The sequence below is a fragment of the Drosophila pseudoobscura genome, chromosome 2 (assembly GCF_009870125.1).
Source record: "Drosophila pseudoobscura strain MV-25-SWS-2005 chromosome 2, UCI_Dpse_MV25, whole genome shotgun sequence".
NCBI classification, from domain to species: Eukaryota; Metazoa; Arthropoda; class Insecta; order Diptera; family Drosophilidae; genus Drosophila; species Drosophila pseudoobscura.
Window position 1 is genome coordinate 12,210,793 of NC_046679.1, and position 27,563 is coordinate 12,238,355.

At 45.7% G+C, this 27,563-nt stretch overlaps 1 protein-coding gene and 1 long non-coding RNA gene across 5 annotated transcripts in view; both read left to right on the forward strand.

The window, feature by feature from the left end:
• LOC4801442 (sex determination protein fruitless-like) overlaps positions 1-27,563 on the forward strand; it is a 94,615-nt gene that overhangs the window by 47,374 nt on the left and 19,678 nt on the right. For all 4 annotated transcript variants that reach the window (XM_003736464.3, XM_003736463.3, XM_033377062.1 and 1 more), the window contains exons 2-4: positions 25,069-25,216; positions 25,284-25,484; positions 25,737-26,507. In XM_003736464.3, coding sequence (XP_003736512.3) covers positions 25,069-25,216; positions 25,284-25,484; positions 25,737-26,507 — 1,120 coding nt within the window. The remainder of the gene's footprint in view (positions 1-25,068; positions 25,217-25,283; positions 25,485-25,736; positions 26,508-27,563) is intronic.
• LOC117183362 (uncharacterized) lies at positions 20,584-21,213 on the forward strand. Its single transcript, XR_004468525.1, has 2 exons — positions 20,584-20,626; positions 20,682-21,213. It is a non-coding gene; the product is annotated as an uncharacterized lncRNA (long non-coding RNA).

Below are 27,563 nucleotides of genomic sequence, written 5' to 3' on the forward strand. Positions count from 1 at the left end.
CTGCCGCCTGCCGCCTGCCGCCTGCCACTGCCTCCTGTCCAACGGCTTGACGTTGCCGTGACCATAGGAGACCCTAATGCTGCCCTCTGCTGCAAACCACTCGACACGAACATAAAGAATGCCTTCTTCCTCCGAGATATACCCTATCAAGGGGTAGCATACAAAGTGCCAGGAAGGAATGTAAGCTAGCCGTGGCTTCCCTTCCAAAGGGTTCCTACAAGGAATACTTAGCTTAGATTCCCTTTTGTATGTTTCTTTGGGTTGTTGACTTTCTCCCCTTCTTGGAGGAGCATCTGCTCTTCGGTTTGGCCAGAGCTGGCCTTTCTAGCAATCTTTGTTGCTGCTGTGGCCGCTCGCATGAAAACGGTTAAATCGCCGCAGGCGCGTAACCTGTCTTGAGACCTTTTGCGCAAGTGCAAAAATTGGCCAAAGTGGCGGCATCGGCAGCAGCAGCAGCAGCGGCGGCATTTAGCCAGGCCTAAGCCTGGGTCTGAGTTGGAGTCGGAGGCGGAGACGGAGTCCAAGTCCAAGCGGGAGTCGGAGTCGGAGTCAGAGTCGGTGCGGTGCGGTGCGGTGTTGTCTAAGCCCAAGTTCTCGTATCTGTGTCGCTGCTGGCCACTTTTGGGGTCGCAGCATGCGATCACATCACCATATTTGGCCAAGACTGCATTTGCTGAGCTGGCCAAAAATCCATTGCACGCCACTTGACTTGCCAGTCTTACTCGTATTTGGTTAGACATCGCCCTAGGCCAGAGGCCCCCAAACCCCCAATCCCGCCGCCGCCACGGCTCCCCTTCTGGGCCGGTTTTTTGTGTGTGTTTTGTTTTTGCATGCCGCTCATAAATCCCAGAGAATTCTCATTTTCTCTCAGTGCCTGCCTGCCCGGTGCTGCCTGGTGCTGCCTGGTGGTGCCTGCTGCTGATGCAGCTCCTGCTGCTGTTACTGGTAATTCAAGCTCACATTTGACTTTTAACTTTGGGCCAGCCAAATGTGCAACGTGGCCAAATATGCTGCGGCCATTTTGGCCATATGTGCGCACTCCGAATGGCGATGGCCTTACCCTATTCTCCATTGCCCCATTCGGAGTCACCTCTCCCCCCCCCATGAGTGTGTGTGTGTGTGTGTGTGTGCGTGTGCATCTAGGTGTGAGCAGCATCGATATTCGTCCGAGATCTGCGTGACCGATAATTTTGATTTATTGAAATCGTTTTGGGGCTGCTTCTGGGAATGCATTTCCATACATCATCGGCATCATCATGATCTCCAGATCTCAAGATCATCATGATGGAAATCAAAGAGCAATTGTGGTAATCCTCAGGAGTTTGCATACAAATAGGTCTTGGAAATACCAAGATGATGATTCAAAATTATTTTTAAAGTGCCGCTTCGCAGAGTCCTAGATGAAGTCCTCTTTAAACCGTGTCCTTTAAGGCCAGTGCGCGTCTGGAACTTCCCAAAGTTTAGCGGAGCAAATCCAAACTAATCAAATTAAGGCCACACTTTAAGAATTAACGCGGCTTGTAAATATTTTTAACGGTGCTGAAGTAATGCGCGCCATCAAAACCGTTGCAGCGTGCCACCACCACCAACAGCAGCAACAACAGCAACGTGCAACAACAACAATAGTACGAGTGGCAACTAAAAAACAGTAAAGCAACGATCCAAAAACCAACAACAACAACAGGAGAAGTAGGGGCAAGTAGAAACAACAGCAACCAAAGCAGGCATATAAACAAACATAATCGCTGGCGCCACGACACGCTTCGTGGGTCAAAAGCGGTTGCAGTTGCAGTTGCAGCCAGTTGCCGGTTGCCAGTTGCTGCCACTGCCACCAAGTGAGTGCAAGGCGAAAAAAGCCAAAAAACAACAATAGCAACAACAGTGGGCGAAGCATCGTGGCAGAAGCATCGACTGCTGCAACAACAATAAGAACTGCACCGGCTCGCTCGCCGAAATAATATGAGTATTTATAAAAAAAACACACACCACACATAATGAAATATATCAGAGGCGGGAGCGAGCCAGGTAGGTGGAAAACCTAAACACACGACCAACAAACGCTAGGAAAACCCCTGCTCAGCCACAACGAAGCGGGAAATACTTACAGGTTGATTGCTCCTATGGGAAATATTGGGCAACATCTCAATCGTGGTGTAGTTTAAGGGGAATGTAATTGTCTCATCATTATAATGAATTATACATATTACGACCATCTGTTTACTCGCTTTGTTCGTGTCCAAACACCCGGCTCACTCGCTCGCTCTTATTGAGCAGCATGTAGAAGAACTTTTATTTGATAGCACATAACTCTATCACTCTAGACACTTAGAGACAGGACCCCTGCTTACTCGCTTCGTCTGTGGGCAAACCCCGACCCACTCGCTCGGCTTACTCGCTTAGCTTCGGTCGCGTACACTAGCGAGTAGGTCACACTCGATTCTCATGCCACCCCAAAGACCTATGCCTCAAATGTCGCTGCTGTATTACTAACTAATTCTTATAACACTACATCCCTCTCTACTATATTATTCAGTTTTATTTTGATAGGGGTTGGGCTTGTTCCCGATTACCATACGTGTGCAGGGGGCCTCCTAATCTTGAGTAAAATATAGGGACGACGACCTAAACAGTTTTTATAGAATAAAGGATATTCAAGCAGTACATTTCCAATGGACATTTTTAAAGTCTTGTCTTTTTGCTTATTCTTCTTAATAATTTATTTATTTTTATCGGTAGGATTATGATATAAAAAATCTCCCAAGTTTTTGGCTTTCAAGCTATACTCCTTCTGATCAGTATTCGAGCTCTCAAAATATAAAATTCCGCTGTTCGCTCTGGAAATCCTTTCTTCTCACGAAAATGATGATGCCCCCTTGAAGAGTGTCGAATGGGAGTGCACATGCAACGTCAACTAAGCTCCGTGGAGGAATGGTTAAGGAGGTGGAAAAGTGGGAAAAGGGTACCACAGCCAGAGCCAGAGCCACGACCACAGCTGGCACATTTCTTTTACAGCCACAAAGGCAAAAGGCAGTTGGGAAGGTAATCCATCAATAAAACGAAACCGGGCGTGTGCAACGAGTCCGTCAGAGTCTGGTGAGAGTTAAGGGAGTGAGAGAAAGGAGAAGGAGACGGAGACGGAACGACTGCCGAGAGAGAGAGGGCATCGAGCACGTTATGGCTGTAGATTTTTCATGATTTAACTTGGCTGCGGCTGCACTTGGCTGCTTTGGCTTTTTACCGGTTGTTGTTTCTGCTCGTACTTTGCGCTCATTATTATGATTATTATTTTTTAGCAGACATTCCCGGTGTTTGTCCGCGTGTCCGTGCGTCTGTCTGCTGGCTGCTGCTAATGCGGCGCACTCATTCAATCAGCAGTAGGAAACCGTGTAATCAACGCGCGCATCAACATTGCATATCTCACAGCGTTCCCTCTTCCCCTCCACCACTCCTCCACTCCACCGTCCCTGTGTCTGTTCTGCAGTCGTATATTTGCTCATCTCATGCAGCCACTTAACGGTTGTTCAGTATGTGCATACACACACACTCGCACATACTAGTACTATATCCATCTGCACTTGTCTGCAAGCAGTATCAGTAAGCAGTAAAAAGCAGCGCAGTAAGCAGTAGCTACTGCTGTAAGCAGTTAATTTATGTGTAATTGGCAGAGCGTTGCGCTTGCGTTCGGATTGTGTGCTGTCCGCTAATGGGCCGCCATATGACTGGGCATTAATATCCAGCTTAAGTGTAATGAACAGTGGCTGTGGCTGTGGCCATTGTTGTCTGTTGGTCCAGGTCCCGACTATCACAAAAGGAAGATCAATTGATTGTTAATCAAATGCTTATTAGTGCCAGGAGCAAATTGCAATTGAAAGATAAAATGTGATTACGAGAAGTGGTTCCCATTACGATGATATGTAGAGGGGCATTAGATATTCAGTCATTGATTAGTTATAATAGGGATATTAGTGGAAAAATCCATCGATAGTACTGCTTGGTAACCAACATTAGAATGTCTATTTATCAATAAACATATTTGTTCCATTTGAGACAATATTTAACCTTCTAAACTTTGTTAACAGCACTTAACAGTTATTTCCCACAACAAATTTGATTGCCACACATTTCCATTGTACTCGCAATATACATATCAGCCCAAATAAGCCGTCAGGAAATTGTACCGATTAAACACTCTATTTTGGCCAATATAACCGAATGATTTGGCCATATTTTGAGGTCAGATAATGCGGCAGTCGACCATTGTCGACACGTGTCCGTCAATGAGCCGTGTAAAAGTGGCCACTGACCAGCAATCAAAGCCGAATTCAGCAAAAACAAAGCCACTCACAGCACACAGCACAAGATACGAGTATCCGAAGCACAGCACAGCACAGCCCAGATAATTAAGCTGCAAATTGTAGCGTGAACTGAATGGCTGCTGTTGGTGTTGGTGTTGTTGGTGCTGGTGCTGATGCTGGCACGTGCCGCACATCATTCATAAAGTGCAACAGCAACGTCAGCAAACAAGAGCTGCTGCTGGCTACAGCCACAGCAACAACAACAGCATTCGGTGTGAAGTGATGCTGGAGAGGAGAGCAAACAAAGCCAAAAGCCAGACGAGACTGAGTGCAAAGCGGCAAATGCAGAGCCACTAACAAAAATGCACAGCCGAAAAGAGTCGAAGCTATGCCGACTTTAGGATACACGCTAAGGAGATTTTCGTATGATTTTATAAAGGAATAAAGTTAGCTTTTTCGTTTATTCTGTGTTGCTCTTACGATACAGAGAATGCCTGTTACATACTCTACAGGGCCTCTCTCTCTCTCTCTTCCTCTCTCCTCCGGCAGACTGCAGCTTAATTGAGTGCAACAAGTTCTGACGCCCAGCAAAGAGAGCGACGAAAACGTTTCAAGAGAGCCAACACAGGCATCAAAAACAACAACAAGCGTCAGAGAGCAAACAAAGAAACTTTTCGCCTGCTTAGGCGCCGTATTCAGGGGCACCACATCCTGAGAGAGAGAGAGGGAGAGGGAGGGCGAGAGCGACTGACGAACAATGCAATTGTCGACTGCCTCTCGACTCGCCCCGCATTGATGTTGTCTGTCAAAGCAGACAGATTACCGCCACGGCACTCCGCTCCACAGCTCGAGCTGAAGGTCACGCCTCTCCTGCTGCCATTGTTGCCTGGTGTCTAGGCAGCAGCGTCATCGTCTCGTCTCAGCGTTCCCATCAGCAACATGGGCCGCCTGACCCACGTTTTGCTCATTTGCAGCCCGCTTCTTTCACCCACCCACCAACACTCAGGCACAGCACAGCACAGCGCAGCACAGCCCGTCCTCGTCGGCGTCCGCGTCCGCCCGGTCGTCCATCGTTCAGTCATTCATTCAGCCATTTAGTGGCTCTCTCAATCCGTCATTCCCGTTTTCGCATTCGCTTCCATTCAGCACCGCCGTTTCTCTTCTGTGTTTCTGTTTCTTTTTTCTTTGTTCGCTTTTCGCTCGGCGCTCTCGGGGTCAAGGTAGCCAGCCCGTCACTTGATAATGATTGTGTTTGCGCCTGACAGTGGGACTGATTAGTATTTATTGGTGTGCAAAATTTGTACATATGTACATATGTGTGTCGAATGCTGCTCCGGAAAGTTTTTCTCTTCCTCAATTGAATCCGAGTTGGATAAAGTAAACACTAAGCCGAACTCCCAATTAACGAATTTATAAAGATATAAATTCAAACAACGGTAGAGAAACCTTTAATCCAATGAATATTCATTTCAGACCTGCTCGAAATCAAATCACTTTCTGCCCACTGTTCCTGGTTGATGGGAAATTAGAGCCGCAAATTTAATTTATAGCGGTATTGTTGTACGAGCTGCTGCCTTCGCTTGAGGTTTTCGCCGTTTCGCTTTCCTTTGGCAAATCGCTCATCGGATGCGGGCTGGCACAGCCTCCTCCATGCATTCGATCCGACGGCAATTTGCCAGATTGGGCGAATATTAATAGTTTTATTTATTGCATCGATTGCCCTACCTGTGAGTCGGAACCCTAAGCCCGTTGGCTTACATAAGCAACCCCTCCCTCCAGAGACACAGCAATCTCAGCCGGGAATCATCCGCCTTTTGTTTTCACAGCAAAAAACAAATGAAACCGATGAAAAAAGAAAAAAAATCGTTCAACATTTTTGCGTAGTTTAATTTCACAGTTCAGCGCGTTTTGGGGCGAGCAGATCGCGGCTTAGACGCGCCCATCCCACCCTCATATGAATGTTTGTTGTACGGTATCTGTATCTCTACGTATACAAGTATTTTATACATTTTTTAGGTAGGTACAGTACGTTTCAGTAATAGCGGAAGAAGGCTTTCAATTTGGGTTTCAGAGATGGTTAAAGGTGGAAAGAATTTACCTTAGAACCACTTTACAATTAGATATTCTATCGAATTATAGAACCCCATGATCGGCTAAGAGCATCTTGGGAGTTGTTTTATTGGTAGCACTATCCAGCAAGACCAGTTAATCAATACCAATAGGCTTCAGATATCGATCTAAGTGAGTAATCGACTTTCTCGAATGATATCGAATATATTTATCTATTGTCTATCTATTTATCTGAATTACTGCCCACTATCCGCCCTGAAACAAGATTTAAAAGTGTGTCTCTTGTCGAATCGTATTCCCCGCCCCACCTACAGTTATGTCCTACACTGTCTGAGTACATATGTTTGTAGAGTTTTGTACTTACTTTCCCATTTACAAGTCGCACGCAGCCATGTGGTTAGACAACCCCTGTGCTTTAAGCCAAACAAAAGACAACAAAGCGGGCTGTTCGGGTGGCTGGCAGTCCGACTAGTTTGTTGGCCAAAATGCAACCTTGGCTTCTAAACGGAAGTTCAATGCGGCGTCGCTTTGACGCTGTTTTGCCCCTACTTCCGGTCTCCTCCGGTCTCTGAGTCTTAGCCGCTCCGGCATCACTTCAGCAGCTGCCTTCAGCGCCATGTAAATTTGAGAATTGCCATATCCTTCAAAGAGAAAACCTTTACGAGCATTTCCCCCATTTCCACGGCCACTTCCCCTTCCGCCATGGCCAGGTCAGAGAAAATTTATGACCTTAACAATAAATATTACACAGCAGAACATGGAAATCATGATAATGGATTATAATTACGTTTTTCGGATTATTTAATTTGCGGATTCGTCCATAAAAACGATTTACAAATTGGGGAATTGTAATTTGTACGTCTAAATATATCGGTGATATATTATCTGTGCCATCAGGAATATTCATTACTGAAAAAAAGACAAGCAACAAAAAAATATTTGATTTACGAGTACAAAATTATCTCGCATAAATATTCAACATCTAGTGTGCAAAATTATAAATTAATCCAAGTTTATTTGAATAATGTTCAGCTTCAAGGAAGAAGAAAGGAATTCTCTTACCAAAAACCTGCCCAATATCATGGGACCTCAGGGATCTATCTGTCCTTAAGTCCTGTCCTCGACTATCAAATGGTTCTCAGGGACTTCAGCTAAGACCTTTTCTCTCAAAAGATTAACACAGATTAAACCACACAAAAACCATCCTCTACCAAATGCAAATGAAATTACATTGCAATTTTTGGTTGATTACACGTATATTTATTTGATTTAAATTTTATGTTTGTTTATTACAATATTTTAACGATTTGATGTACAATAAATTCGGGTAGGTTTTTATTTTGTGCGTGTGTGTGTGTCTGGGCAAATTGAAAAGCCATTAAAGTCAATTACGGGTTATAACTTTGACAAATTTTCGATAATGCCCAACAGAGACGGCCCAAGCGGCCGTTTGTGTGTGTGTTTGCTTGGGGGCAGGGAAAACCATAAATAATAAACGATTTCCATGGCGGGGGCAATTGAAAATCTCTTGTGCTGACAATTAAATGCAATGGAATTAAAGTCAATTTTCCCTCGCTGCTGGCGTGGCGCTGCATTGGAGCATTTTTAATGGCCGGCTCTGTCACTTGACTTGTCCGGAACTGAAACGGCAACTGTTTGTCGTTCTGCGTCCTTATTTTTTCGTTGCTTTTCAGTTGGTTACAGGGATTTACAGCAATCGTCGATTGCCTCCCGTTGTGACAGGGGACAGGGTTTGGTGCTGGGGCTGGGCCTCCCACCGACTTTTAATTACGCCATAATTTCGGTGTCATCCAGCTGAGTTCTGTCGCTGCTTTTGCGAGAGATGGACTTCAGGGGCAGTGTCGGTTCTTCGTGTCACGCAGTGGCGGCCTCGTGAGGGCCCTGTACTGCATGTGGGATCGTGCAAGGATTAAAGGACTCTGTGGAGCCCTCATCATTCATCATATCCGGACCATCTCTCGCTCTCCGCTGTGGTGCGGGCTCTCCTGGCTTTGCTTTCTTTCTGCCTTCTGCTTTTGCACTGCTTTGATCTGCTCTGTCAACGCCTCTCTGTTCTGTTCTGTTCTGTTCCTTTCTGATTGTATGCTCCATGGCCTTCTGTCATCTGTGCCTGCCCACAATCCGCGTCCATTTCGCGCATTGTTTTTTAATTATTTGCCCAACTTTTGTGGAGTTGTAAAGAGGAGCCTTCGCCGCTGGAGTGGGCGCCAGGATTGGGCTGTTAATGAGCCAACATTGTTGTGTTAATTTGCCGGGGAAGCAGCACTGTGGACAGTGTCATACCGTACAGTGAGGCCTGGGCTGGCCTGGCTTGGTCTGGGTTTGGGGCCAGGGCTTTATGGTTCTGGTCGTTGTTGGAGTTATTAAATTGACATTCCTGCTGCCTGGATGACGCGCTGATTGCAATTCCCGGCAGAAGGACATGTAATTTTTATGGCCCGCCATTTTTTGCCGAAATTCAATTTGTCATTTAATTGATTTTAATGTGCATACTGAACTGAGCCCGACTCGAGTCCGTTTCCATCGCATTTTCACATTTTCGCATTTCCATTTGCAATTGTGTTTGTATTTGAGTTTGGTCTCCATCGGACGTGGCAAAGGGAGCCGGCCGAGTCCCAAATGCAAATTTTCCAACAGCCAAAGAAAGGCCGAGCCACCGAAAAAAAGAATCCACCGCAGAGCAGACTGAGAGCGGTAGAACTTTAACAAAAAACCGCACTCTTAATATTTTATGCATATTTTGTGGGCATTAAAAATTAAATTAAACAAGCAAATGCATTTGTGTGTGCCATGGTTTTTTTGTCTTTTATTTATTGCTTTTTACACTGTCCAACCCGACGCCGCCTCGAGGGACAGTCGGCAGGGGGTTCCACACGTTCCTCACATCCTCCCGCACGCCTTAAAATATGCAATGCAATGCAAAGCGGCAACAAAAATACCAAAATATACTATACGTACATGCACATATGCATTTATATATATATGTACAAATGTTGTAAAAACATTTTTCAAAGCCTCGTCAGGGAACGCTCAGACATTTTGGGTATTTATTTATTTTCTCATTTTGCTCAGTGGGCCACCAAAAATTTGTTGTTGATTTTATTCAAATAAAAATAATGTTGGCCCATATCAAAATAGTTTTTCCTATATTCTTGCACACTTGTGGTCAAAATAATAGGTACACTAACGCTGCTATTGTTATTCTGCAAATAAAAAATTGCTAGAATATCTAACACGTGTTTAAATATTCAACGTGCAACTATTTTGAACAGAAGTCTTAATATATTAACATTTCCCCAGAGTTTATAATTTTCAATTAACTAATAGTTTTGAAGGGCTCTTCCACTACAAATGTGTATTTAAAAATTCTCAAAAAAACATTTACTTAAACTAGTTTTTTTTAGAGTTTTTGTTATTTCAAATACGAGTATCATGGAGTGGAATAAAGCCCGTCCTCTTGCGAGAACTTTTCGCACGTCTATTCCCTAGGATACTTCAAAAGTTTGTAAATTCATTAGGGCTCTGAAGTGACGGAAATTTGCAATTCATTTCCATTTTATTTACATTCTAGACCATGGCATGAAAATTAATTGACCCACCAATTTGTATAAAATAATTAAACAGTCCACTGGGTCTCGTTTTGAATTTCAATGGGGTTTTAAGCTCTTTGAAACGACCAAATTCAAAGGTATTTAAATGTTTTAGAATTACGTTTAAAGTTGTAACAAATCGGTTTCAAAATAACATAAACTAAATAGGCATAGAAGGGAATTTTGTAAATATTGGAAATATAATTAAAAAGTATCTAAAAGATAAGGTTTTTAGACAATTTCCCAAACTATTTGCTGAAGTATTAGAACTTGACAAATCGAATGGCCACTCAATGTTGATAGAGAATGATTTCTGTGGCATTTCATAAATTGAACAAGGTGATCAATATTAATACCGCACCCTGCCACCCTTTTCCCCCCACCATTGAATGGAAATTCTCGTCCGTTTCTGGAAAACAAATGTACATCGCAATTTGGCCGTTGTTTACCTTACATTGACCCTACCAAAATTTCCAGTTTCCATTGATGAATGTAATACGCTGGCAGCCAAAAGTTTATTTACCGTGCAGACGGGTGCCCGACCGAAAATTAAACATTTATTGTGTTTAGGTTTTGATTGTGTGAATGGGTTTCAGCGAGTGGCGAAAGGCGAATAGGGTGGGGAGCCAGGGCTGTTACACGGCCGGAATGAATATTTGACAATAAATAAATATGTTGGCAGTTAATTAGAAATTGCATTGAGCGCAACCATTTTGTTTGGCTTATTAGCGAGACGCTAATTTGATTTCGTTTGATTTGATTCAATTCCGCTTACAATTTATTCAGCTGGGCCTGTCCCACGTTGTCCACTGATTTGGTCAAATTGTTAGTGCAAATATGAAGCCATTTCTGCGGTGGAGTTCAACCAGGAACCCATTCGGCCATGTAAATATGAAAGACCCAACCGGACGGACTATGTTGGCTCATTAAGTACAGATTTTTATACATTTTTATAGAGTAGAGTGTTTACGATTAAGTATTTATGTGCCCGGTACTCGTTGAGAACGAAGGGTATATGGTTTTTGGGTAGACGGATGCAATCGGGGGAAAGAAGTTATAACAGAAAGAGCTAGAGAACTGGCTCCATACCAAACACATATCCGATAGGAGAACACCAGACCATAGACCATACCATAAGACTCTAGTCATTATGGCTACTCGTTCCAGATATATGTATGTATCATGTACTTCTTTATGATTTTAAAATTTAAAATAATATTTATAATTGTCATAACACTGCCAACATTGTAGTGGATCTCTATATCCTGTTAGGATTTGATAAGGAAGAAATATGTACATTGATTTTGGTTTTAAGGAAGTACTAGAGGGATTCTCTTTTGACGTTGACTTCAGTTCATTAGACATTGATTAATGAGTATCCTTTAGTCGTAATACCTAGTCTAGGTCTCTTATATTGCAGTTTTTTCTCTCTTATCCAGCATGCCACAGAGTAGGTTGTGGTTTACCTTTTGCGTGCGGTTCGAGTGAATTTTTTCGCCCCTCTATCTCTGCTGCGAGGCGTACGTGTGCCGCAGCAAAGCAACGGTATCGGGTGGAGCGCGTTTTTAGCGCTTTTTTTTATTATTTTTTCTGGGCCCTGCCACCCCCATCGGAGGAGCGATATGCTGCTGTTGCAGCGGCGCAAATGAGACGCCCACGCGCCTTTTTGGGGAAACGTGAACTTTGGAGCAACTATCAACGGGCTATATCTGCTATATGGCATGGCCATAACAGTTTCTCACGCTTGAAAATATGGTTTTTGTTGTTCTCATTGTCGTGGTGTTGTTGCTGTTGTGCGGGGTGGGAGGGGGGTCATGTTGTAAGGCAAGAGAATAGCCGTTTATGGGCGCCAGAAGGTTCGACGCTTGACAAAAGCTTGAAAAAATGTTCAGGTTGTCGCACTTTTTGGCACGGCGCATGCGCCACATGTTTTGGGCGAGTGTGTCAAGGCAGTGTCGCACCGTAAAAGCCTTAACTGCAAGTGCAATTGGAACTGCAACTGATACTCGCTCTCCCCCTCTGTGCCTCCCCCCTCTCCCTCAGTCATTCTGTGATCTGTCTAACTGCCTTTTATGGGAGGGGATTTAGTTGTTGGATTTCATATTTAATGCTCGCTAATTTATAGCAGTCACGCCCCAGATGGAAAGATAGAGCAGATTATGGCATCGCGACTCACGTGCTCCTTGGGACGATTCCCCTACTCACTCGCACCCACGAGTCCCTCTCTTCGCTCGCTGGTCTTTTGGCGCACGTTACATTTGAAATCGCATTGTGTCTCTCTTTCGTGCTGTCCTAATTCTGCTTTCCACTGACGCAGAGATCTGAAGAGCGCGCGCCAGAGAGAGCTTCCCACTCTTACACTGTTCTCCCTTTCGCAGCGTTGCCTGCGACGCAAATACCGTTCTTTCTTTTATTCCCTTCTGCCGCTGCCGCTGCTGCTGCTGCTGCTGCTGCTCCTTCTTCTGCTGTGCCTTTACGTCTCGTCTTTGCCGTATTTTCGCATAACTTTTTCTCGCTGTGTGCGTGAGTGTTTATTCAATAATTCGCTTTTGTTGTTGTCTTCTCTGGATCTGCCTCTCCCTCACACTCTTTGCGATTATGTGAGTGAGACGTAGCGTCGCAGTCGACGTAGCCAGCATTATTGCGTGTCGCTGCCACGACTCTGCTGTTCTGCTGCTGTTCTGCTGCTGCTCCGCTGCCGACTGCGCCAGTCGCTCAGTCGCGTTATTTTCTAAGCGGCATGCGGTTGTAATTCTCTTCTAATCACATTGGACTTTTTGCATTGTTCCATTGTTGCTGCGGTTACGGTAATAAAAGCGCTCTCAAAGCTCGTAGGTGCTAAAAAGTGAAGTTGTCACGATGACGCCCACATCGTTGCCATGTAATTGACGCGTGCGTGATTGTGTGTGTCTGTGTGTGTGTGTGTGTGTGCGAAACCAAATCGATAATAATGCGTATTTATAGCGCCTAATCAATCGTGATTGATTAATGCGGCCCCCCTTTACATCAAGCGATCGCCTTCGCCTGCAGATAATGTGTGCAAAAAAGGGTCAGACGACCAGCGGACCAGATAAGAACAGAGAGCGATTCCAAAGTATAAGATGGGGAATGATGAACGATTACAGACCAGGTCCAGTTGGTTCAACGCGAGTACTTCTTACGAAAGAAATAATTAAAGACCACTGCATAGCGATTGTTCGATATCCGGTGTAGTTGAAATTTAACGGTAATAGCTTGTGGGTCTCTCTATTTGTCAAACAAAGATTTCACATACAAATAACTGGCTTCTGTATGGGTAAACCCCTGCCGTGTTGTCTCCCATGTTGTTCTGTTATGATAATCATGTGGAGGCCCTTGAGATTACAATTTTAACCTACGCAAACGGATTATGGTGTACCGTTATCTGCACAAATACACACATTCCTCCAGATTATGGATCCATTCATGGAAGTTCATTTCAACCGGATGACGTTCATTTGATATGGCCTGATCGGAGCGATCTGCAAGATCCAGTCCAGGATATGGCAATCATAATTACTACCACTAAAAGCTTGTGGAAAAAGGACTCTAATCACGTAATTTTAATTATATCAGACCGATCGGCGCTCGATCTTCATATCAAAAAGCGAATGAAAAATTGCAAAAATTCTAAATTTATAAAAAAAAAGCAACAATCCATCCAACAGCCAATTTGTACATGTGTTTCGCATATGTACAGATCTACATACATATGTATGTACATATGTATGTCCGTGTGTATGCGAGTATGTATTATAATTCCCTAACAGCTACAACAAATTAGGCAGCCAAAGCTATCCGCCTGCCTGCCTGTATCTCTCTCACTCTTTGCTCTCATACAAACGCATGCCCCATCTCGACGTGCATGTGTGAGTGATCAAGGCAGTGAGTGCCGTCGACAGCGGCCGTTAAAAAAGCAGCGAGCGAGCCCTACACGCGCTTGTAAAATTGCCCACACAAACACACACACACACACACAACAGACACCAGCGCTCTTTTTGAATGTGCCAAAAATAAGGCAGCGACGCCGACATCGACGCAACTAACGCCAAGTAAAACATGAAAAAAGCACACAAAACACACACACACACACACACACATGAACACAATTTTTTTTTTGCGCTTATGGGTCGTAAAGTTGACCTTCAAACAGCAACATTTGCCGAAAAAATACGAGCAGGCAGCCACCAAAAAGAAAAAGAGACGAACGACAAGCCGAAGACGAACCACACCAAAAATTGGCCAAAAAAATTGCAAGTTTTAACTTTGGCTGCGCCCATGCACACACACACACACACACACACACATGCGCAGAAACCGGGGAAGGGGTTGCGGATGAGGTAGCAGTAACGACGATGACGCTATGGTGCATATGTTGTTGTTGATATTGTCTCATAAAAATCTAATTTCGTGAGCGCATTTTACAAAGAGAGTCGTCGACGCTCTATCTAGTGAGATAGAGAGGGAGAGAGATAGCTGGAGAGCGGGGGCGCTGCTGCTGCTGCTGTTGCTGCACATGTTGCTGCCGCCGACAGCGCTGCCTTTTCTTCTTTTTTTTTTGCAAACGTGCAGATCGTTGTTCTGCCTCGCTTCGGTCGGCACTCGGCCACAAACATTTTTTGCAAAAGCTCTTTCATGCTACGACTGCTCTCTTCGCTGCCGCTCTTTTCAATTTACAAATTTTGTGTGTTTGCCATTTTTGTGGCTCTCCCTCTCTGTGTGCGTTTGCGTGTGTGTGTGTGTGTGTTTGCGCTGCTGCTACGATCGGTATCAAGGTTTTTGGCAATTTGGTTCGTGTCTGCCGCTTCAGTCGGTTGGTAGGTCGTTGCGGCGTCGTCAAACGCCAGCGTCGTGTCTCTGTTGTGTTGTGTTGTGTTCTGCTGCTGCTGCTGCTGCTGCGTTTACGTTTGCGTCGCGTCGCCTTTTTCTAGTTGGACTGCGGCGACGTTTTTGCAAATTGCCACTGCCACTGCTGCCGCCGCTGCCGCTGCCGCTGCCTCAGCACGAGATCAGCCTACACATACGCTCTCGCGTGCCTCTAGTTTTTGCTCAAAATTCACAAATAGCTCTGCCGCTGCCTCTGTCGCCGTCGCCGTCAACGCAGCCGTGGCGCGTTTTGCGGCACTCTTAACCTATTTTCTCGCGAACTGAACATTACGAACATGTTGCGCGGCAGATACGCGTCGGACACCGGGTTGCGGTTGCGCGGATTCTAAGCACACACTCACACAAACTTACACGCGCACACACACACACACGCACACAACACACCGTACTCGGTGCATACTCCCACACGCACACAAATACGCGCGCGCGAAAAACCCAACCGCTGGGGAAAACACGGAAAAACAAAAACTTGGATACTTTTCAAACCAAAATATACACAACAAAAAAGTTGAATGAAATTTCAAATTTCATAAGAAATTGCAGTTCCCCCCCCCTCCACCAAAAAAAAACTGCTCGGCAAAAAAGTGCTAAAATCGAAATCTGTGCCTTAAAATACCCAAAATATTTTGCCCATAAAAATACAAAATCAAATCAAAATTCTGTAGCGATCACTGTGGATCGTTGAGAAAAATGTGGTGCCTTGATATAGTAGTAGTTGTAAAGTTTTATGTTTAAACTGCGATCCCAGACCGAAGGATAGCCGCCAAATCAAAAGAGGAACGGAACGGATTATAGCATTTCCGGAACCAACTGTACTTCTCACACACCGACAGAGTACCGCCAAGTAAAACCCATCAAATTGGATTACACAGACTTTTGGCTGCTGCAGTCACTCTGGGAAAGGTTAGTATCCGCCGTGCTCGTACGGACATCAAGTATACGACCTGTCTCAACCCAGTCCCGGCCCCGAGTCGCGGGTCTGGCTGAATGGGAATGTTCATGTGAATGGAATGGAACGGAAGCGGTGCGGTGCGGAACGGATAGAATGAAAACGAAATGAAAGCGAAAGTTCCCTCCCGAGTGTGCGGCGCATTAAGTAATACGTTCACATACACACCACACGGACACAGAGATACACAGTGTTGCATATACAGAGTGCGAACAAGTGCAGATAAGGTTTATTTTTCCTGGGAATTTTCAATGGGGCATTCCATCCGATTTGGGTCAGTGTCTATGTGCGGGTGGGAAAATCCTTAGAGCCATACAAATCCGTGGAACTTGGGCATCGCCGGGCGAGTGTTATGTAATCGGGAATATTCGAAAGAGATGAAAGGAACCCTTACAAATAATATCTGATCGTGATTCTCTAGGTTTGGCTCCTTCTTCCCTTCTTGAAAGAGAATCATTCGCTTCCCTATAGATAGGGTGTTTTTGTAAGCTACCTTCAACTGTCCTACAACTAAAATTTCCGAATATTTGACGTTTCTTATCTGTGGAACACAACTACACCGCAGACACCCAGGGACGTGGCAGCCCTCGGATCACTTACATCAGAGTCCCATACGATCCCAACTATCTGCCCGAATGGCCATCTATTATCTACCTACGTATCTGGCAGTGCGCGTATGTGTACGATGTAAAATAAAGGTATTTCGCCGTCCTGGCCGCCCCCTCTCTGGCACTGGCACACAATTCAATTTAGCATATCAAGTCATGCGTAAAAGTTATCTCTAAAAATATACACGAAATATTTTCACACAGCGCAGCACTTACACTAGTATCTGTGTGTGTGTGAGTGTTCTAGTGTGTGTGTGTGTGTGTGGACGAAAAACCTAAAACATGCGAAAATTATCTATAAATTTAAATTTTTACAATCTGTGCGCGATTATAGCAACAAAAAGAGTGCTACCCAAAAAAAAAGCAACAAAAAATTAGAAAGAAAAAAAGCTTTGAGCTGACGTCAAACGGCAACGTCGACGGCGACGGCGACAGCGACAGCTTTGCTGGCAGCGCCAATTTATTTTACACAATTAAGGGTGTGCACGAACCAGGCAGAACAGCGCCAAGGAGTGGAGAGAGAGACAGAGAGAGGGAGAGGGAGGGCGAGAGGCGATCGGCGAGTGCGAGAGATCGCGAGAGATATCTGTACGAACATTTGTATATGGAAGACATGGGCGATCGCTCACACACACACACACACACTCACACACACACGGTCATTACTGTGTGCCAATTTAGATTAAAGGCAAACGAGCACGGACCACGCCCCTTCACAGCCCCTGCCCTGTGCGACCCACCCATGAGCACAAAAATAAAACCCCCCTTTAAAGAAAGGTTATCTAGAGGGTGCCCAAGGGGGTTGGGGGCGCTTACAAGCCCTAACTTTGATCAGAATGGCACTGGGGGTCAGAGTTCATTCCACATTTATTATATAATCTGGGGTTTAGTCGGTTTAGATGTTTTTCTTGGGAATAAATTGGGTTTTGATTTGCCAGAATTCCAAAGAATTCGTAAGTTTATTATGGATCATATTTTTGGAACTGAACGATGACAGATTTAGCTGGAACCCTCAGACCACCTCTAGGGGTTATCTTTTCAGAAATACAAGATCTTTCGTTTCTCTTTCTTCATCGGGAGTCAATAGATTCCACAAATATGATTGTGGGAAGTTCTGATCAAGTTTTTCAGCTATGAAAGTGCTACAGATACCCAAGATATTCCTACCCAGAGATGGAATACAAAATATTATATAGAGCTTGCATTTTTGAGAAGGATTAGCCCCCCAAGACACACCCATTTCTCGTTCCATTCGCCACACAGCTGACAAATTTCAGTGACTCTCCCCCCGTGGGGTGGGGGGCTCTACAATACATATTTGGGGCCTTAAAATAATAAAAAAATACGTCGAACAGAACCGAACCAGAACGCTTCAACGGCCAACGCACAGAGACACAGAGGCACTGCATTGTTGTTACCTTTTTGCGCCGTGTTATTTATTTATTTATATATTTATGCAATATTTTTATTATACATTTTTTTGTGTGATTTTTGTGGATTTTTTCCTGCCGCTGCGCAAGAGGCAGCGCAGCCAAAACATTTTTTCTGTGCGAGCTTTGTTTCGCACCAACTGTGCAAATATTGCCCCGCCGCACACTCTGCCATTGTATAAGATGTATAAGAGTATAGCAGGAGGGCGGGCAGGGGGCCGGGGGGCTGGGACTCAACCCTATTGGGTTATGCCTCTGTGTGTGGCACACATATCAGCCTAGGCACCCAGGCACCCATCGTCGTAGGAGAGGGAGAGAAACGATGATCTGCCTCTCGGATCTGCGGCTGTTTCTGTGAGTCCTAGAGATGGACCGTCTGAAGAGAGATATCTTCTATCGTGCTGCCTCGTGCCTCACGCTGCCATCTCTAGCGTTTGTGCCCATTACGCTGCCTTTGCCTTTGCCTTCCTTCCTTTTTTTTTGCTCCCTTAGCAAATTCTGCTTGTTCTTGCAGTTTATTTTCGTGTGTTATAAATAAATTTCGAGAGTGAAAGAGAGAGGCAGACCGAGGGAGAGGGTAGGCTGAAGGAAAAAAAAAGCTTCGAAATGGACCTCTACCTACATCCCGCCGCCGCACCTTGGACAGATCGGAAGACACGCCAAATGCCGAATACCTCCCAAGTATTTGCAAACAAAAACATAAATTATTTTGTTTGCCCCGAATGGATTGCATATTTATAATCGCTCTTCCTCTTGCCTCCTTCCATCTATTTATAAGTATTGTTTTTGGGGCGTGTTTTGTTGGTCAAGTTTAATATTAGAACTGGGATGTTTTTGTTTTGATCTCCTTGGATGATGACCTTTAGAAGGATACGAAGATGATCCCTCCATGGAGCCCTTCCCTTCGAACCACTCAATACCTTGAGGTTTAGGTTTTTCTTTTTTTTCGCATGAATTAGGGCCACATGTCGGCGATCGACGTTGCCACCGACACGACTGCGAGGCAGCTTTGGTCTGCCCACGCGGAGGCGCGCGCTGCTCATTGCTCATGTGCCGCCTGAGGTTGCTTTTGGCCGGGTTTAAGTGGGCCCACACACACACACGCACACAGTATAGAAAGATATATACGCCTTCGCTGGCTGTTTGTTTTGTCATGTTGTTTGCGTGTACTTAGTGCCATCCAAGTTGTTGTCGCTGCTCTCTCGCAGACAATTTCTAAGTGTGTTCGTCAGTTCGAATTTGGGTCAGCCGAGCAGCGTTCTCCACCATCCACCAGAGTGTCATTGTAATTGCAAATATCCGAGGCAAGGCAGGCAGTGGGGACGGACGGAATGGCGGGGAGGGGCGGAGGAGTGACATGCATTTCGGCTGCCCACGCCAACAACTGTCAGAATTTGTGCATCATCCTTACTGAATGCGCGAGTATCAAGGGGAAATTAGCGAAATTTAATTGCCTAAAAAGTGTCTGGCACAGAGACACTTGACGCAATTGGCCAGGCGCAATAGCTGCTCGAACGAGCAGATACATATGTCTGTAGATACTTCTTGTAATTCCTTGCCTTTGCCAAAAAGATAAATTTTAATTATTTCGATAAATGCAATTTGCATACAGGCTCTGGCGACGCCTCTGCTTCGCCGTGTGTTAATTGAGTTGCGTTGCCGTGCACCACGTGACGTATGCGCAATAATATATTAAGCATACGCCTCGTTTAATTTCGACAGCACGACCCAATGACAAGCTCTTCGTTTAGCAGCCAATAAAATTTGGTCGCTGTCTAAAGGAAGCCCCAAAGATCCGTCCAACCCCAAGGCTGCCGTTTGGGGTCTCCAATCGAATCTCGAGTACGGCCCACGGCACGGCAGACAGCTGAAAGACAGCTCCTCGAGATGCGTGGACAGCTTCAAAGCCAAGCCAGGCACTCGAGAGCGAGAGGCTGCCGCTTGGCCGGATTCCAGATTATGGCTCTGGGGCACCCACAAGAGTAACACCGCATAACTGTAATTATTACAGAAAGAAAGTAAGGGAGCGAGAGAGAGATGACATCATCTCCACGGGGAAGCACGAACTGTGCACCGTGCCCCTAAACACAGTCGCGACTTGCGAGCAGGCGGCTAATTTCATTTGTCGCTCATTTTACACTATTTCGCACTTCTCGGCCGCCCACACGCCGCTGCACGACACAGATTCGCACTGGTGTCTCCTGTGTGCACTGGGGATGCATCTGCGTGTGGGCGTTCTATTCCTGGCCACGCACTGCCAGGCAATTAACACATTTGTATCTGACAAAATGTAAAATGTATCTTTTGGTGGCCTGGCCTGCAATGGTCGACCCCCTCCGCCTCCTCCTCCTCTGCTTGCCACTAAAAATATCTCTCAACGAGCGACAACTGAAATTATTAGCTTTTGGCCGCTTGTCGCCATGTAAATGCCATGGAAATTTCCATTTTATTTGGCACCGAGCATCCAGGGAGACAAAACAAATGGTCAACAGTGGAAATGCGAATTGAAATCATTTCGAAAAGGCCTCTCCATCTCTTGATGGCTTCTTTGGGCAGGGAAAACACTCATTACATTCCAAGATTGGTCTGTATTTGGGCCAAGATACGGTCAGTCTTCGATTCATCACCCTATCCCTAGGATTTTATGTCTTAGAAAAAACAATAGGCAGGCACTGTGCTGGGCTTCCCTTCAAGACCTGCCATAAATTCTGTAGACTGGAATAACTGGAAATCCCAAGTGGGCCCCAAAAAAAAGAAGGTAACTGATTCCGAAAACCTGTAAGACCCATTAGCCTAATACCGCACACACCCAGTCCGCCCCCACATCGGGTGTCCGGCATCTGGCATCTGGCATCGTGACCCACTTGCGGCTGGGCCTTTCTGCCCAGCAACCTCCTACATTTGACCTTGCTCAACATTCGTATGGTTTTCGCGGTCCGGCCAAGCCCCAAGCCAAAGGCTAAATGGAGTTTTTGGCCTCTGTTTACAGGCCGAGCTTAATCAATCATGAATCTATCTCTCCATCTCTATCTATGTGTGTGTATCTGTATCTGTAACAGGCGACCTTCATCTTTTACAAGCTGCTTTTGAGGCTGGCCAAACCTTTTGCAAATGCTGATTCATGCTGCCCGTAGTCCGAGCAGCTATGTATCTACGTATCTATGAAGTTGTTGTTCATTTTGCACATTTGACCATTGAGTCAAGGTGAACCGCGAACCGGGGCGCTAATCTTGATCTCGTTTGCCTTCTGCATATGTGTAAGTGTAAGTGTATCTGTAGCTGTGCATCTGTATCTGTGTGTGTGTATTAATAAATTCAAATTATTCATTTGGCTATCGGTTTAAACGCATCTTTGTGCGATTTTCAGCATTGATTTATGTTCTCTGAAGGGCAGCCGCGTAACGAAAGCAATTATCGATCTGCTCTGAGGCCCAAATTGTATCTGACAGATACCAGCGTCGTAATGGCCATGTGGGCGCCGTCGTCTCGTTCAGCGTTCGTTGAACCCCGCCGCGGCACAGCACGGCACGGCAAACGGTAAATTTACAGCGCTCACAGGCGGTGGGGAAATCGGGGTGCGGGGAGCGGTCAACCTACGCCAACATGTAAAGTTCTAAGTCGAAAGATAAACAGCAGCGACGGCGGCAGCGGCAGCGGCAGCGCAGCGGCGGAGCGAAAATTGGAAACCGAACAACGAACGAGCGAACAAACGAACCTCAAACGTCAACAAACTACTTTGTATTTATAATTATTATCGCTGTTTTCCCCCCCCGCTGCCCCCACTGTCCCCTCTGCCGACGGGGCCCACTCTCGAGTGCTCGTGTATCTCTCAGATACACTCATACTCGTGCGGCTTTGCTCAAACTATTTAGAACGTGTAAATTGAAAAACTACGAGTCGAGTGCGAGTAGCGGAGGGGGATGGGTAGGGTGGGAGGGGGACGCGCTCTTACAGCGGAACATAACAGCTGAGAGGCGCTGGCAGCGCGGCGGCATCGCTGCCTCGGACGATAAGGCGCCACTAACTGAAAGTTGAAGGCCATTACTGATACGCCCCGTGGTCCGCTCTCGCTCTCGGGGTGTATCTGTGCCTCTGTGTGCGTGTGCGTGTATCTGTGTGAGGCTGTGGCTGTGCCTGTATGACTGGCAGTTAGCGTTGATTATCTAAGTATGCTGTTGACGCGTGACAAAATGTTTTTCTTTTATTCTTATCTTAATCTTTATCTTTATCTGACGCTGCCGCTGTATCTGCAGCTTGATATTGATTCGCGGCGTTACAGCAGTGTGGCAGGGGGGGGGGGGAGCAGTTGAGCGGCATTTAACATATTGCGCAATTTGCTGATCGCCTGCCCCTGCAGCCCAGGCTCCTCTCTCCTCCCTCCCTCTTTCTCTCCGGCTGATAAGCGCGTAAATATTTTTAAACAATTTACGTAAGCAGCAGCGCAGCCCGCAGCGCAGCCGGCGTCGAGCGAAAGTAAAAGTTCTCATTAATTAAACAAAAGCATCAGCAGCAGCAGCGGCAACAAAAGTTTGTTTGCTTTTATTGCAAATTTGCATTGAAAGCGCAAGTGAAAATAAAAACTGCAATCGCATGCGACGCTGACGCTGGCGTTGACGTTGACGTTGACGCCGGCGTTGGTGCTGACAGCGAATGCAAACAGAGGAGGGGGAGGGGGTATAAGTATCTAAAAAATGCTTGGCTTGTTGTTTTTTTTTTGTGTCGCTGTTGGCGCCGGCGTTGGCCAAGTTGCGATCTCTTTTATTACCCATCCCCCCCCTTGGTTTTTATGCCAAAAGTAAAGTAATTAAAGCAAACAAAAAGTTAAGATTTGGTGGGGGGGACAGGCGGATAGAATGACAGCCAGAAGTGGGGCTCTAAGTGATGTATTTAGGGGATATTTAATTGGGTTTTGTGGGTCGGTTCATAATAGTGATTACAGAGCGGTTTGCTAGCCAGTATATTCCCTCTAAAACCTTCCAAAGGTACCTTGTTATATAGTTAATATTCACTGAGTCATTGCTTGTCGATTTGTTTAACCACGGAAATATATTCACAGATAACTTTCGGGTTTCCCAGACCTATTTTAGTGAAATTTACAACCGATTTATGATGTCATCGTATATTATTTGTTATCAAAAACCTCTTATCTATAAACTAATAATTTATGCTATAGTTTTTCTAGTCTCCTCCCACGATATATCCATCTTTACAGCATTTCATAGTAGATCCAAGATCTATTTTGTGAAATGCCTGCAAAGATTTACGTATATACACGTATATGAATATATAGATATATGCAAATAGATATCTGGCAAACGAATTGTACTACCAAATGAGAATGATTCGCAATTCGTTTTCACACACAATTTAAAAACATTTACAAGAGAGCGCCAAGACAGGCGGCACCCATTTCGACTATGAGATACCTGCTATCTGCTGTCTATTGAGTGGAAAATCATCTTGTTTCTGGAAACTTTTGAACAACTATAGTTTCAGTAGTAGATAATAGACTCCATCGTTTGAAAAATTTGTAAAAAAATAATGCAATAAAAACACGCTTAGCCAATCTTATGGAAAATTGATTAATTTATGGGAGAAAATTGTAAAAAATAATGCAATAAAGTCACGCTTATACAAATTAGCCAAACTTAGGGAAAATTGATTGATTAATCAGATAAAATGATTTTTCTTTTGAAAATCGTGCTGGAAAAGCTCTTAAAACAGTGAGATCTATAACCTTCCATCAAAATCTACCATATTACCGCCAGATATAGGGCTCTGTACCCCTCCCAAAAAACTAAGATTTGTGCGAATGAAAATGAAAGTCGCTTTTGCTGATGTGTGTGGTTTTTTTTTCGTTGGTTCTAAACGCAACACAAACAAAGAACGTAATCGGTGGATGTGGAAGTGGCTGCGGGGCAGGGCGGCGGGCCAATAAAAAACGCTTACGACAGCGCTGAGGCCCCCCACACGTACACACACACACACACGCACGCACCCGCTATAGCTGTAGCTGTAGCTGTAGCTGTAATTATTATTATTGTTATGCTCGCACTCACTCGATCTAATCTCTCTCTCGCACGTGGAACCCCTCACACCGCCTTCGGCTCTCATCTGCCGTTCGTTTGCGAAAAAGTTCTTCGTCGCCGGCAAAAAGCTCTCGCAAGCCAAAGCTCTCTCGCTCGCTCGCTCTCTCTCTCTCTCTTGTTGTGATTGTTTACGCTCGCCCGTTGGTCGGAATGGATTGTAAAGAAAAGCAAAAGTGCTTCTTATCAAATCGGGCTCCCCTCCGGCAGCCACCACCTTGCCCCCCCGCCAACGGACTGACGTTTCCCATTAGAACTTTGCCCGCAGACCGTTAAGATTAGGGATAGATTCCAGGGAATTGTAAAAGAGAAACGCACACAGAGATAGGCTACGCCCCGGTGTAAGGCACGTAGGCGCGAGGGCAGATCGAGCAGATTCGGGTGCCCCTGCACCGAGTGCACCTTCCTCTCTTTGCGGGGCCGGGGGGAGCGGAGGGCTCCATAAATATCCCATAGATAAGCCCGAACGGCCATTAATTATGCCCTGCTGCTCCTCGCTCCCTGATTCTCAGGTTGGCTTACAACTAAATTTGCATGGATTGCTTGTCTATTTGGCTGAGTAATTAACAGTTAGCCAGCAGCAAAACATGGCGGCAACAAATGGCAATTAACACTCCACAAACACACACATGCACGCCACTCCACGCACACTGCTGCCAAGTCTGGCCACACAAGTGTGCGGTGGGGGTGGGGGTGGGGGGTGCGGTCCCTGTTATCGGCAAACGGAAATGCAATAAATAATTGAGAACAGCATCCAGCAATTGTAATGAACAATTGTGTTTAATGACAAATTATCATTGGCATTTCTTGTTACACACCCACGCAATCGACCTCGGAATCGGCTACGGCATCGGCATCGGAATGGGCGGAGTGATAACGATAACAGTTTAAGCAGTAAATTGCTTCCGTTTCCTAGAGGGAGAACACAGTCTGTGGCCAAAAATAGAGAGCCTACCAATCTCCAATACAATCCTAACCGAACCATGTTACTGATAAATAACTTAATCAAGCGAATACTTAATCGATTCCGGTTGAAACCAGTCCAATGTGTTAACACCCATCAGCAATCCCACGATATCTAATGGAATTTCCACCCATTTATCACCTCTTGCAGGTACAACACTGACCAAGGAGCGATGGACCAGCAATTCTGCTTACGCTGGAACAATCATCCCACAAATCTGACCGGCGTCCTCACCTCCCTGCTGCAGCGTGAGGCGCTCTGCGATGTCACGCTCGCCTGCGAGGGCGAAACAGTCAAGGTAACGTCTTACAGTCATGAATCCCCAAGACGATGATCAATAACGAATGTATTTTCCCGTTTTGCAGGCCCATCAGACCATACTGTCCGCCTGCAGTCCATATTTCGAGACGATTTTCCTACAGAATCAACATCCACATCCCATCATATACTTGAAAGATGTCAGATACTCAGAGATGCGATCTCTGCTCGACTTCATGTACAAGGGCGAGGTCAATGTGGGCCAGAGCTCGCTGCCCATGTTTCTCAAGACGGCCGAAAGCCTGCAGGTGGGTTACACTCCAAGGGAGACGAAGTCACTAATTGGGAATTAAAAGGAGAATTTTAGTAAGCAAATAAGGAGCAAAGATACTGGTCTAGACACCTTTGGTGACCCCGACCAGTTCTCCTTTGAACAGGCCTGCTCTACCTTTAATAAAATTCTCCTAAATTCTCGCTGCGGTGACTGTACTTCCGGTCGCACTGCAAAATCCGCGAATATAAATTAATACAACAAATATCTACCTTCTGCATTGCTTCAGGTGCGCGGTCTCACAGATAACAACAATCTGAACTATCGGTCCGACTGCGACAAGCTGCGCGACTCGGCCGCCAGCTCCCCCACCGGCCGCGGACCCTCCTCCAGCTATGGGGGCGGCGGCCTCGGGGTGGGCGACGGGGTGCGAGACTCACGCGACTCCCTGCGCTCCCGCTGCGAACGCGACCTGCGCGACGAGCTGTCGCAGCGCAGCAGCAGCGTGAATGCCGCCGCCGCGGCTCTGGGCCTAACGACGCCCAGTGCCGGCGAACGATCTCCCAGCGTGGGCAGCGCCAGTGCGGCAGCGGCGGCCGCGGTGGCTGCTGCTGCTCTGGCGGCCGCTGCTGCCAGTCGCAGTGCCAGCGCCGATGCCCTCAACAGTCGCGGCGATGCATGCAGCGATCGTGGCAGCGAGCGGGGCACCCTCGAGCGGGCCGACAGTCGCGACGAGCTGTTGCAGCTCGATTATAGCACCAAGGACAACAACAACAGCAACATCAGCAACACCAGCAACAACAATAACAACAACAGCAGCAGCAACAACAACAACAATCGGGAGCGGGAACGGGAGCGGGAACGAGAGCGGGAAAGAGAACGAGAGCGGGACAGCAGCAGGGACCGCGAGAGGGAGCTCTCCACCACCCCGGTGGACCAGCTGAGTAGTAGTAAGCGCAGACGTAAGAACTCATCATCCAACTGTGATAACTCGCTGTCCTCGAGCCACCATGCGAACGCGGCCCATGCCCAGGACAGGCACTACCCGCAGGACTCTCAGGTGAGCAATCTATCGATAATAGGTCGCTACTATTATCCTTGTAGCATCCACAAGGGAACTGTAATCGAAGAGCTGTAATGTGTTCCGATCGAACGATGGATCATAGCTTCATAGAAGGGGACGATCGTCAGGAGAAGACCAAATATTTTGACAAAATATGTTTAAGATATGTTCTCGTAGATAGAAATGGAATACCCATTTGATGGATAGCACTGATGCATCCCGTACAGCTTACAGCTCATATCCCCAGTTTTTTTTGTCATTTGCATTTGTCCCACATGCCAGTATTCGTTAATTGCTTTATTAACTGTCTCCTCGCATAATTGTTGTATTTGTAATTAAATTGTTTGACTTTTCTTTGTGCGCTCAAACCTAAACAACTGCCAGCTCCGGCGTTCAGCACTTCCGCAATTTAAAGTTGATGCGTTTTTTTCTGTTCGGGAATTTTAATTGTCTGACAATTAAATTTAATTAGAAATTATCTCACATCAAATCAGGCGTCAAATATTTATTAGTTACAGGACAATGAAGTTGTTAAATTGTTATATCTGCCCTTTTCTTTTTTGTAGAAATTATTTTTTGCAGATTTCCATATTGAATTTCTTAATTAATTTATCGCAATTTACTGAATTTGATTTTTGTAGGTTTTTTGTAAACGATTCCAAGGTCTTGATGATTTTAGTTAATTTATAATCAATTCAATCAAAAGTAGAACTTTTGTTTATTTATTTTGTAATATCAGACGTTTTGTAAAGAAAACCTGTCAATATTTAATGCTATTTTTCTAAGGGAATAAGATACGCGGCCCCGGCCGATATTCGATACCCGATGCTCAGTATCTATCTGTTTTTCCCCATTCTCACAAAAAAAACATCCGTTTAATCTCGCTCTCCTCCGCCAGAGCGGACACACTGCACGAGGAAGGTTTTGTGTGAGAGGGAGACAGAGAATGAGTAAGCGCGTGGAAGGCATAGCGGAGCCACTGCAGTTTTTATTTGTTCCTTCTGGCTATTCTCTATCATACGCTTTAACCTCTACCTCTAGATTAACTAAAAA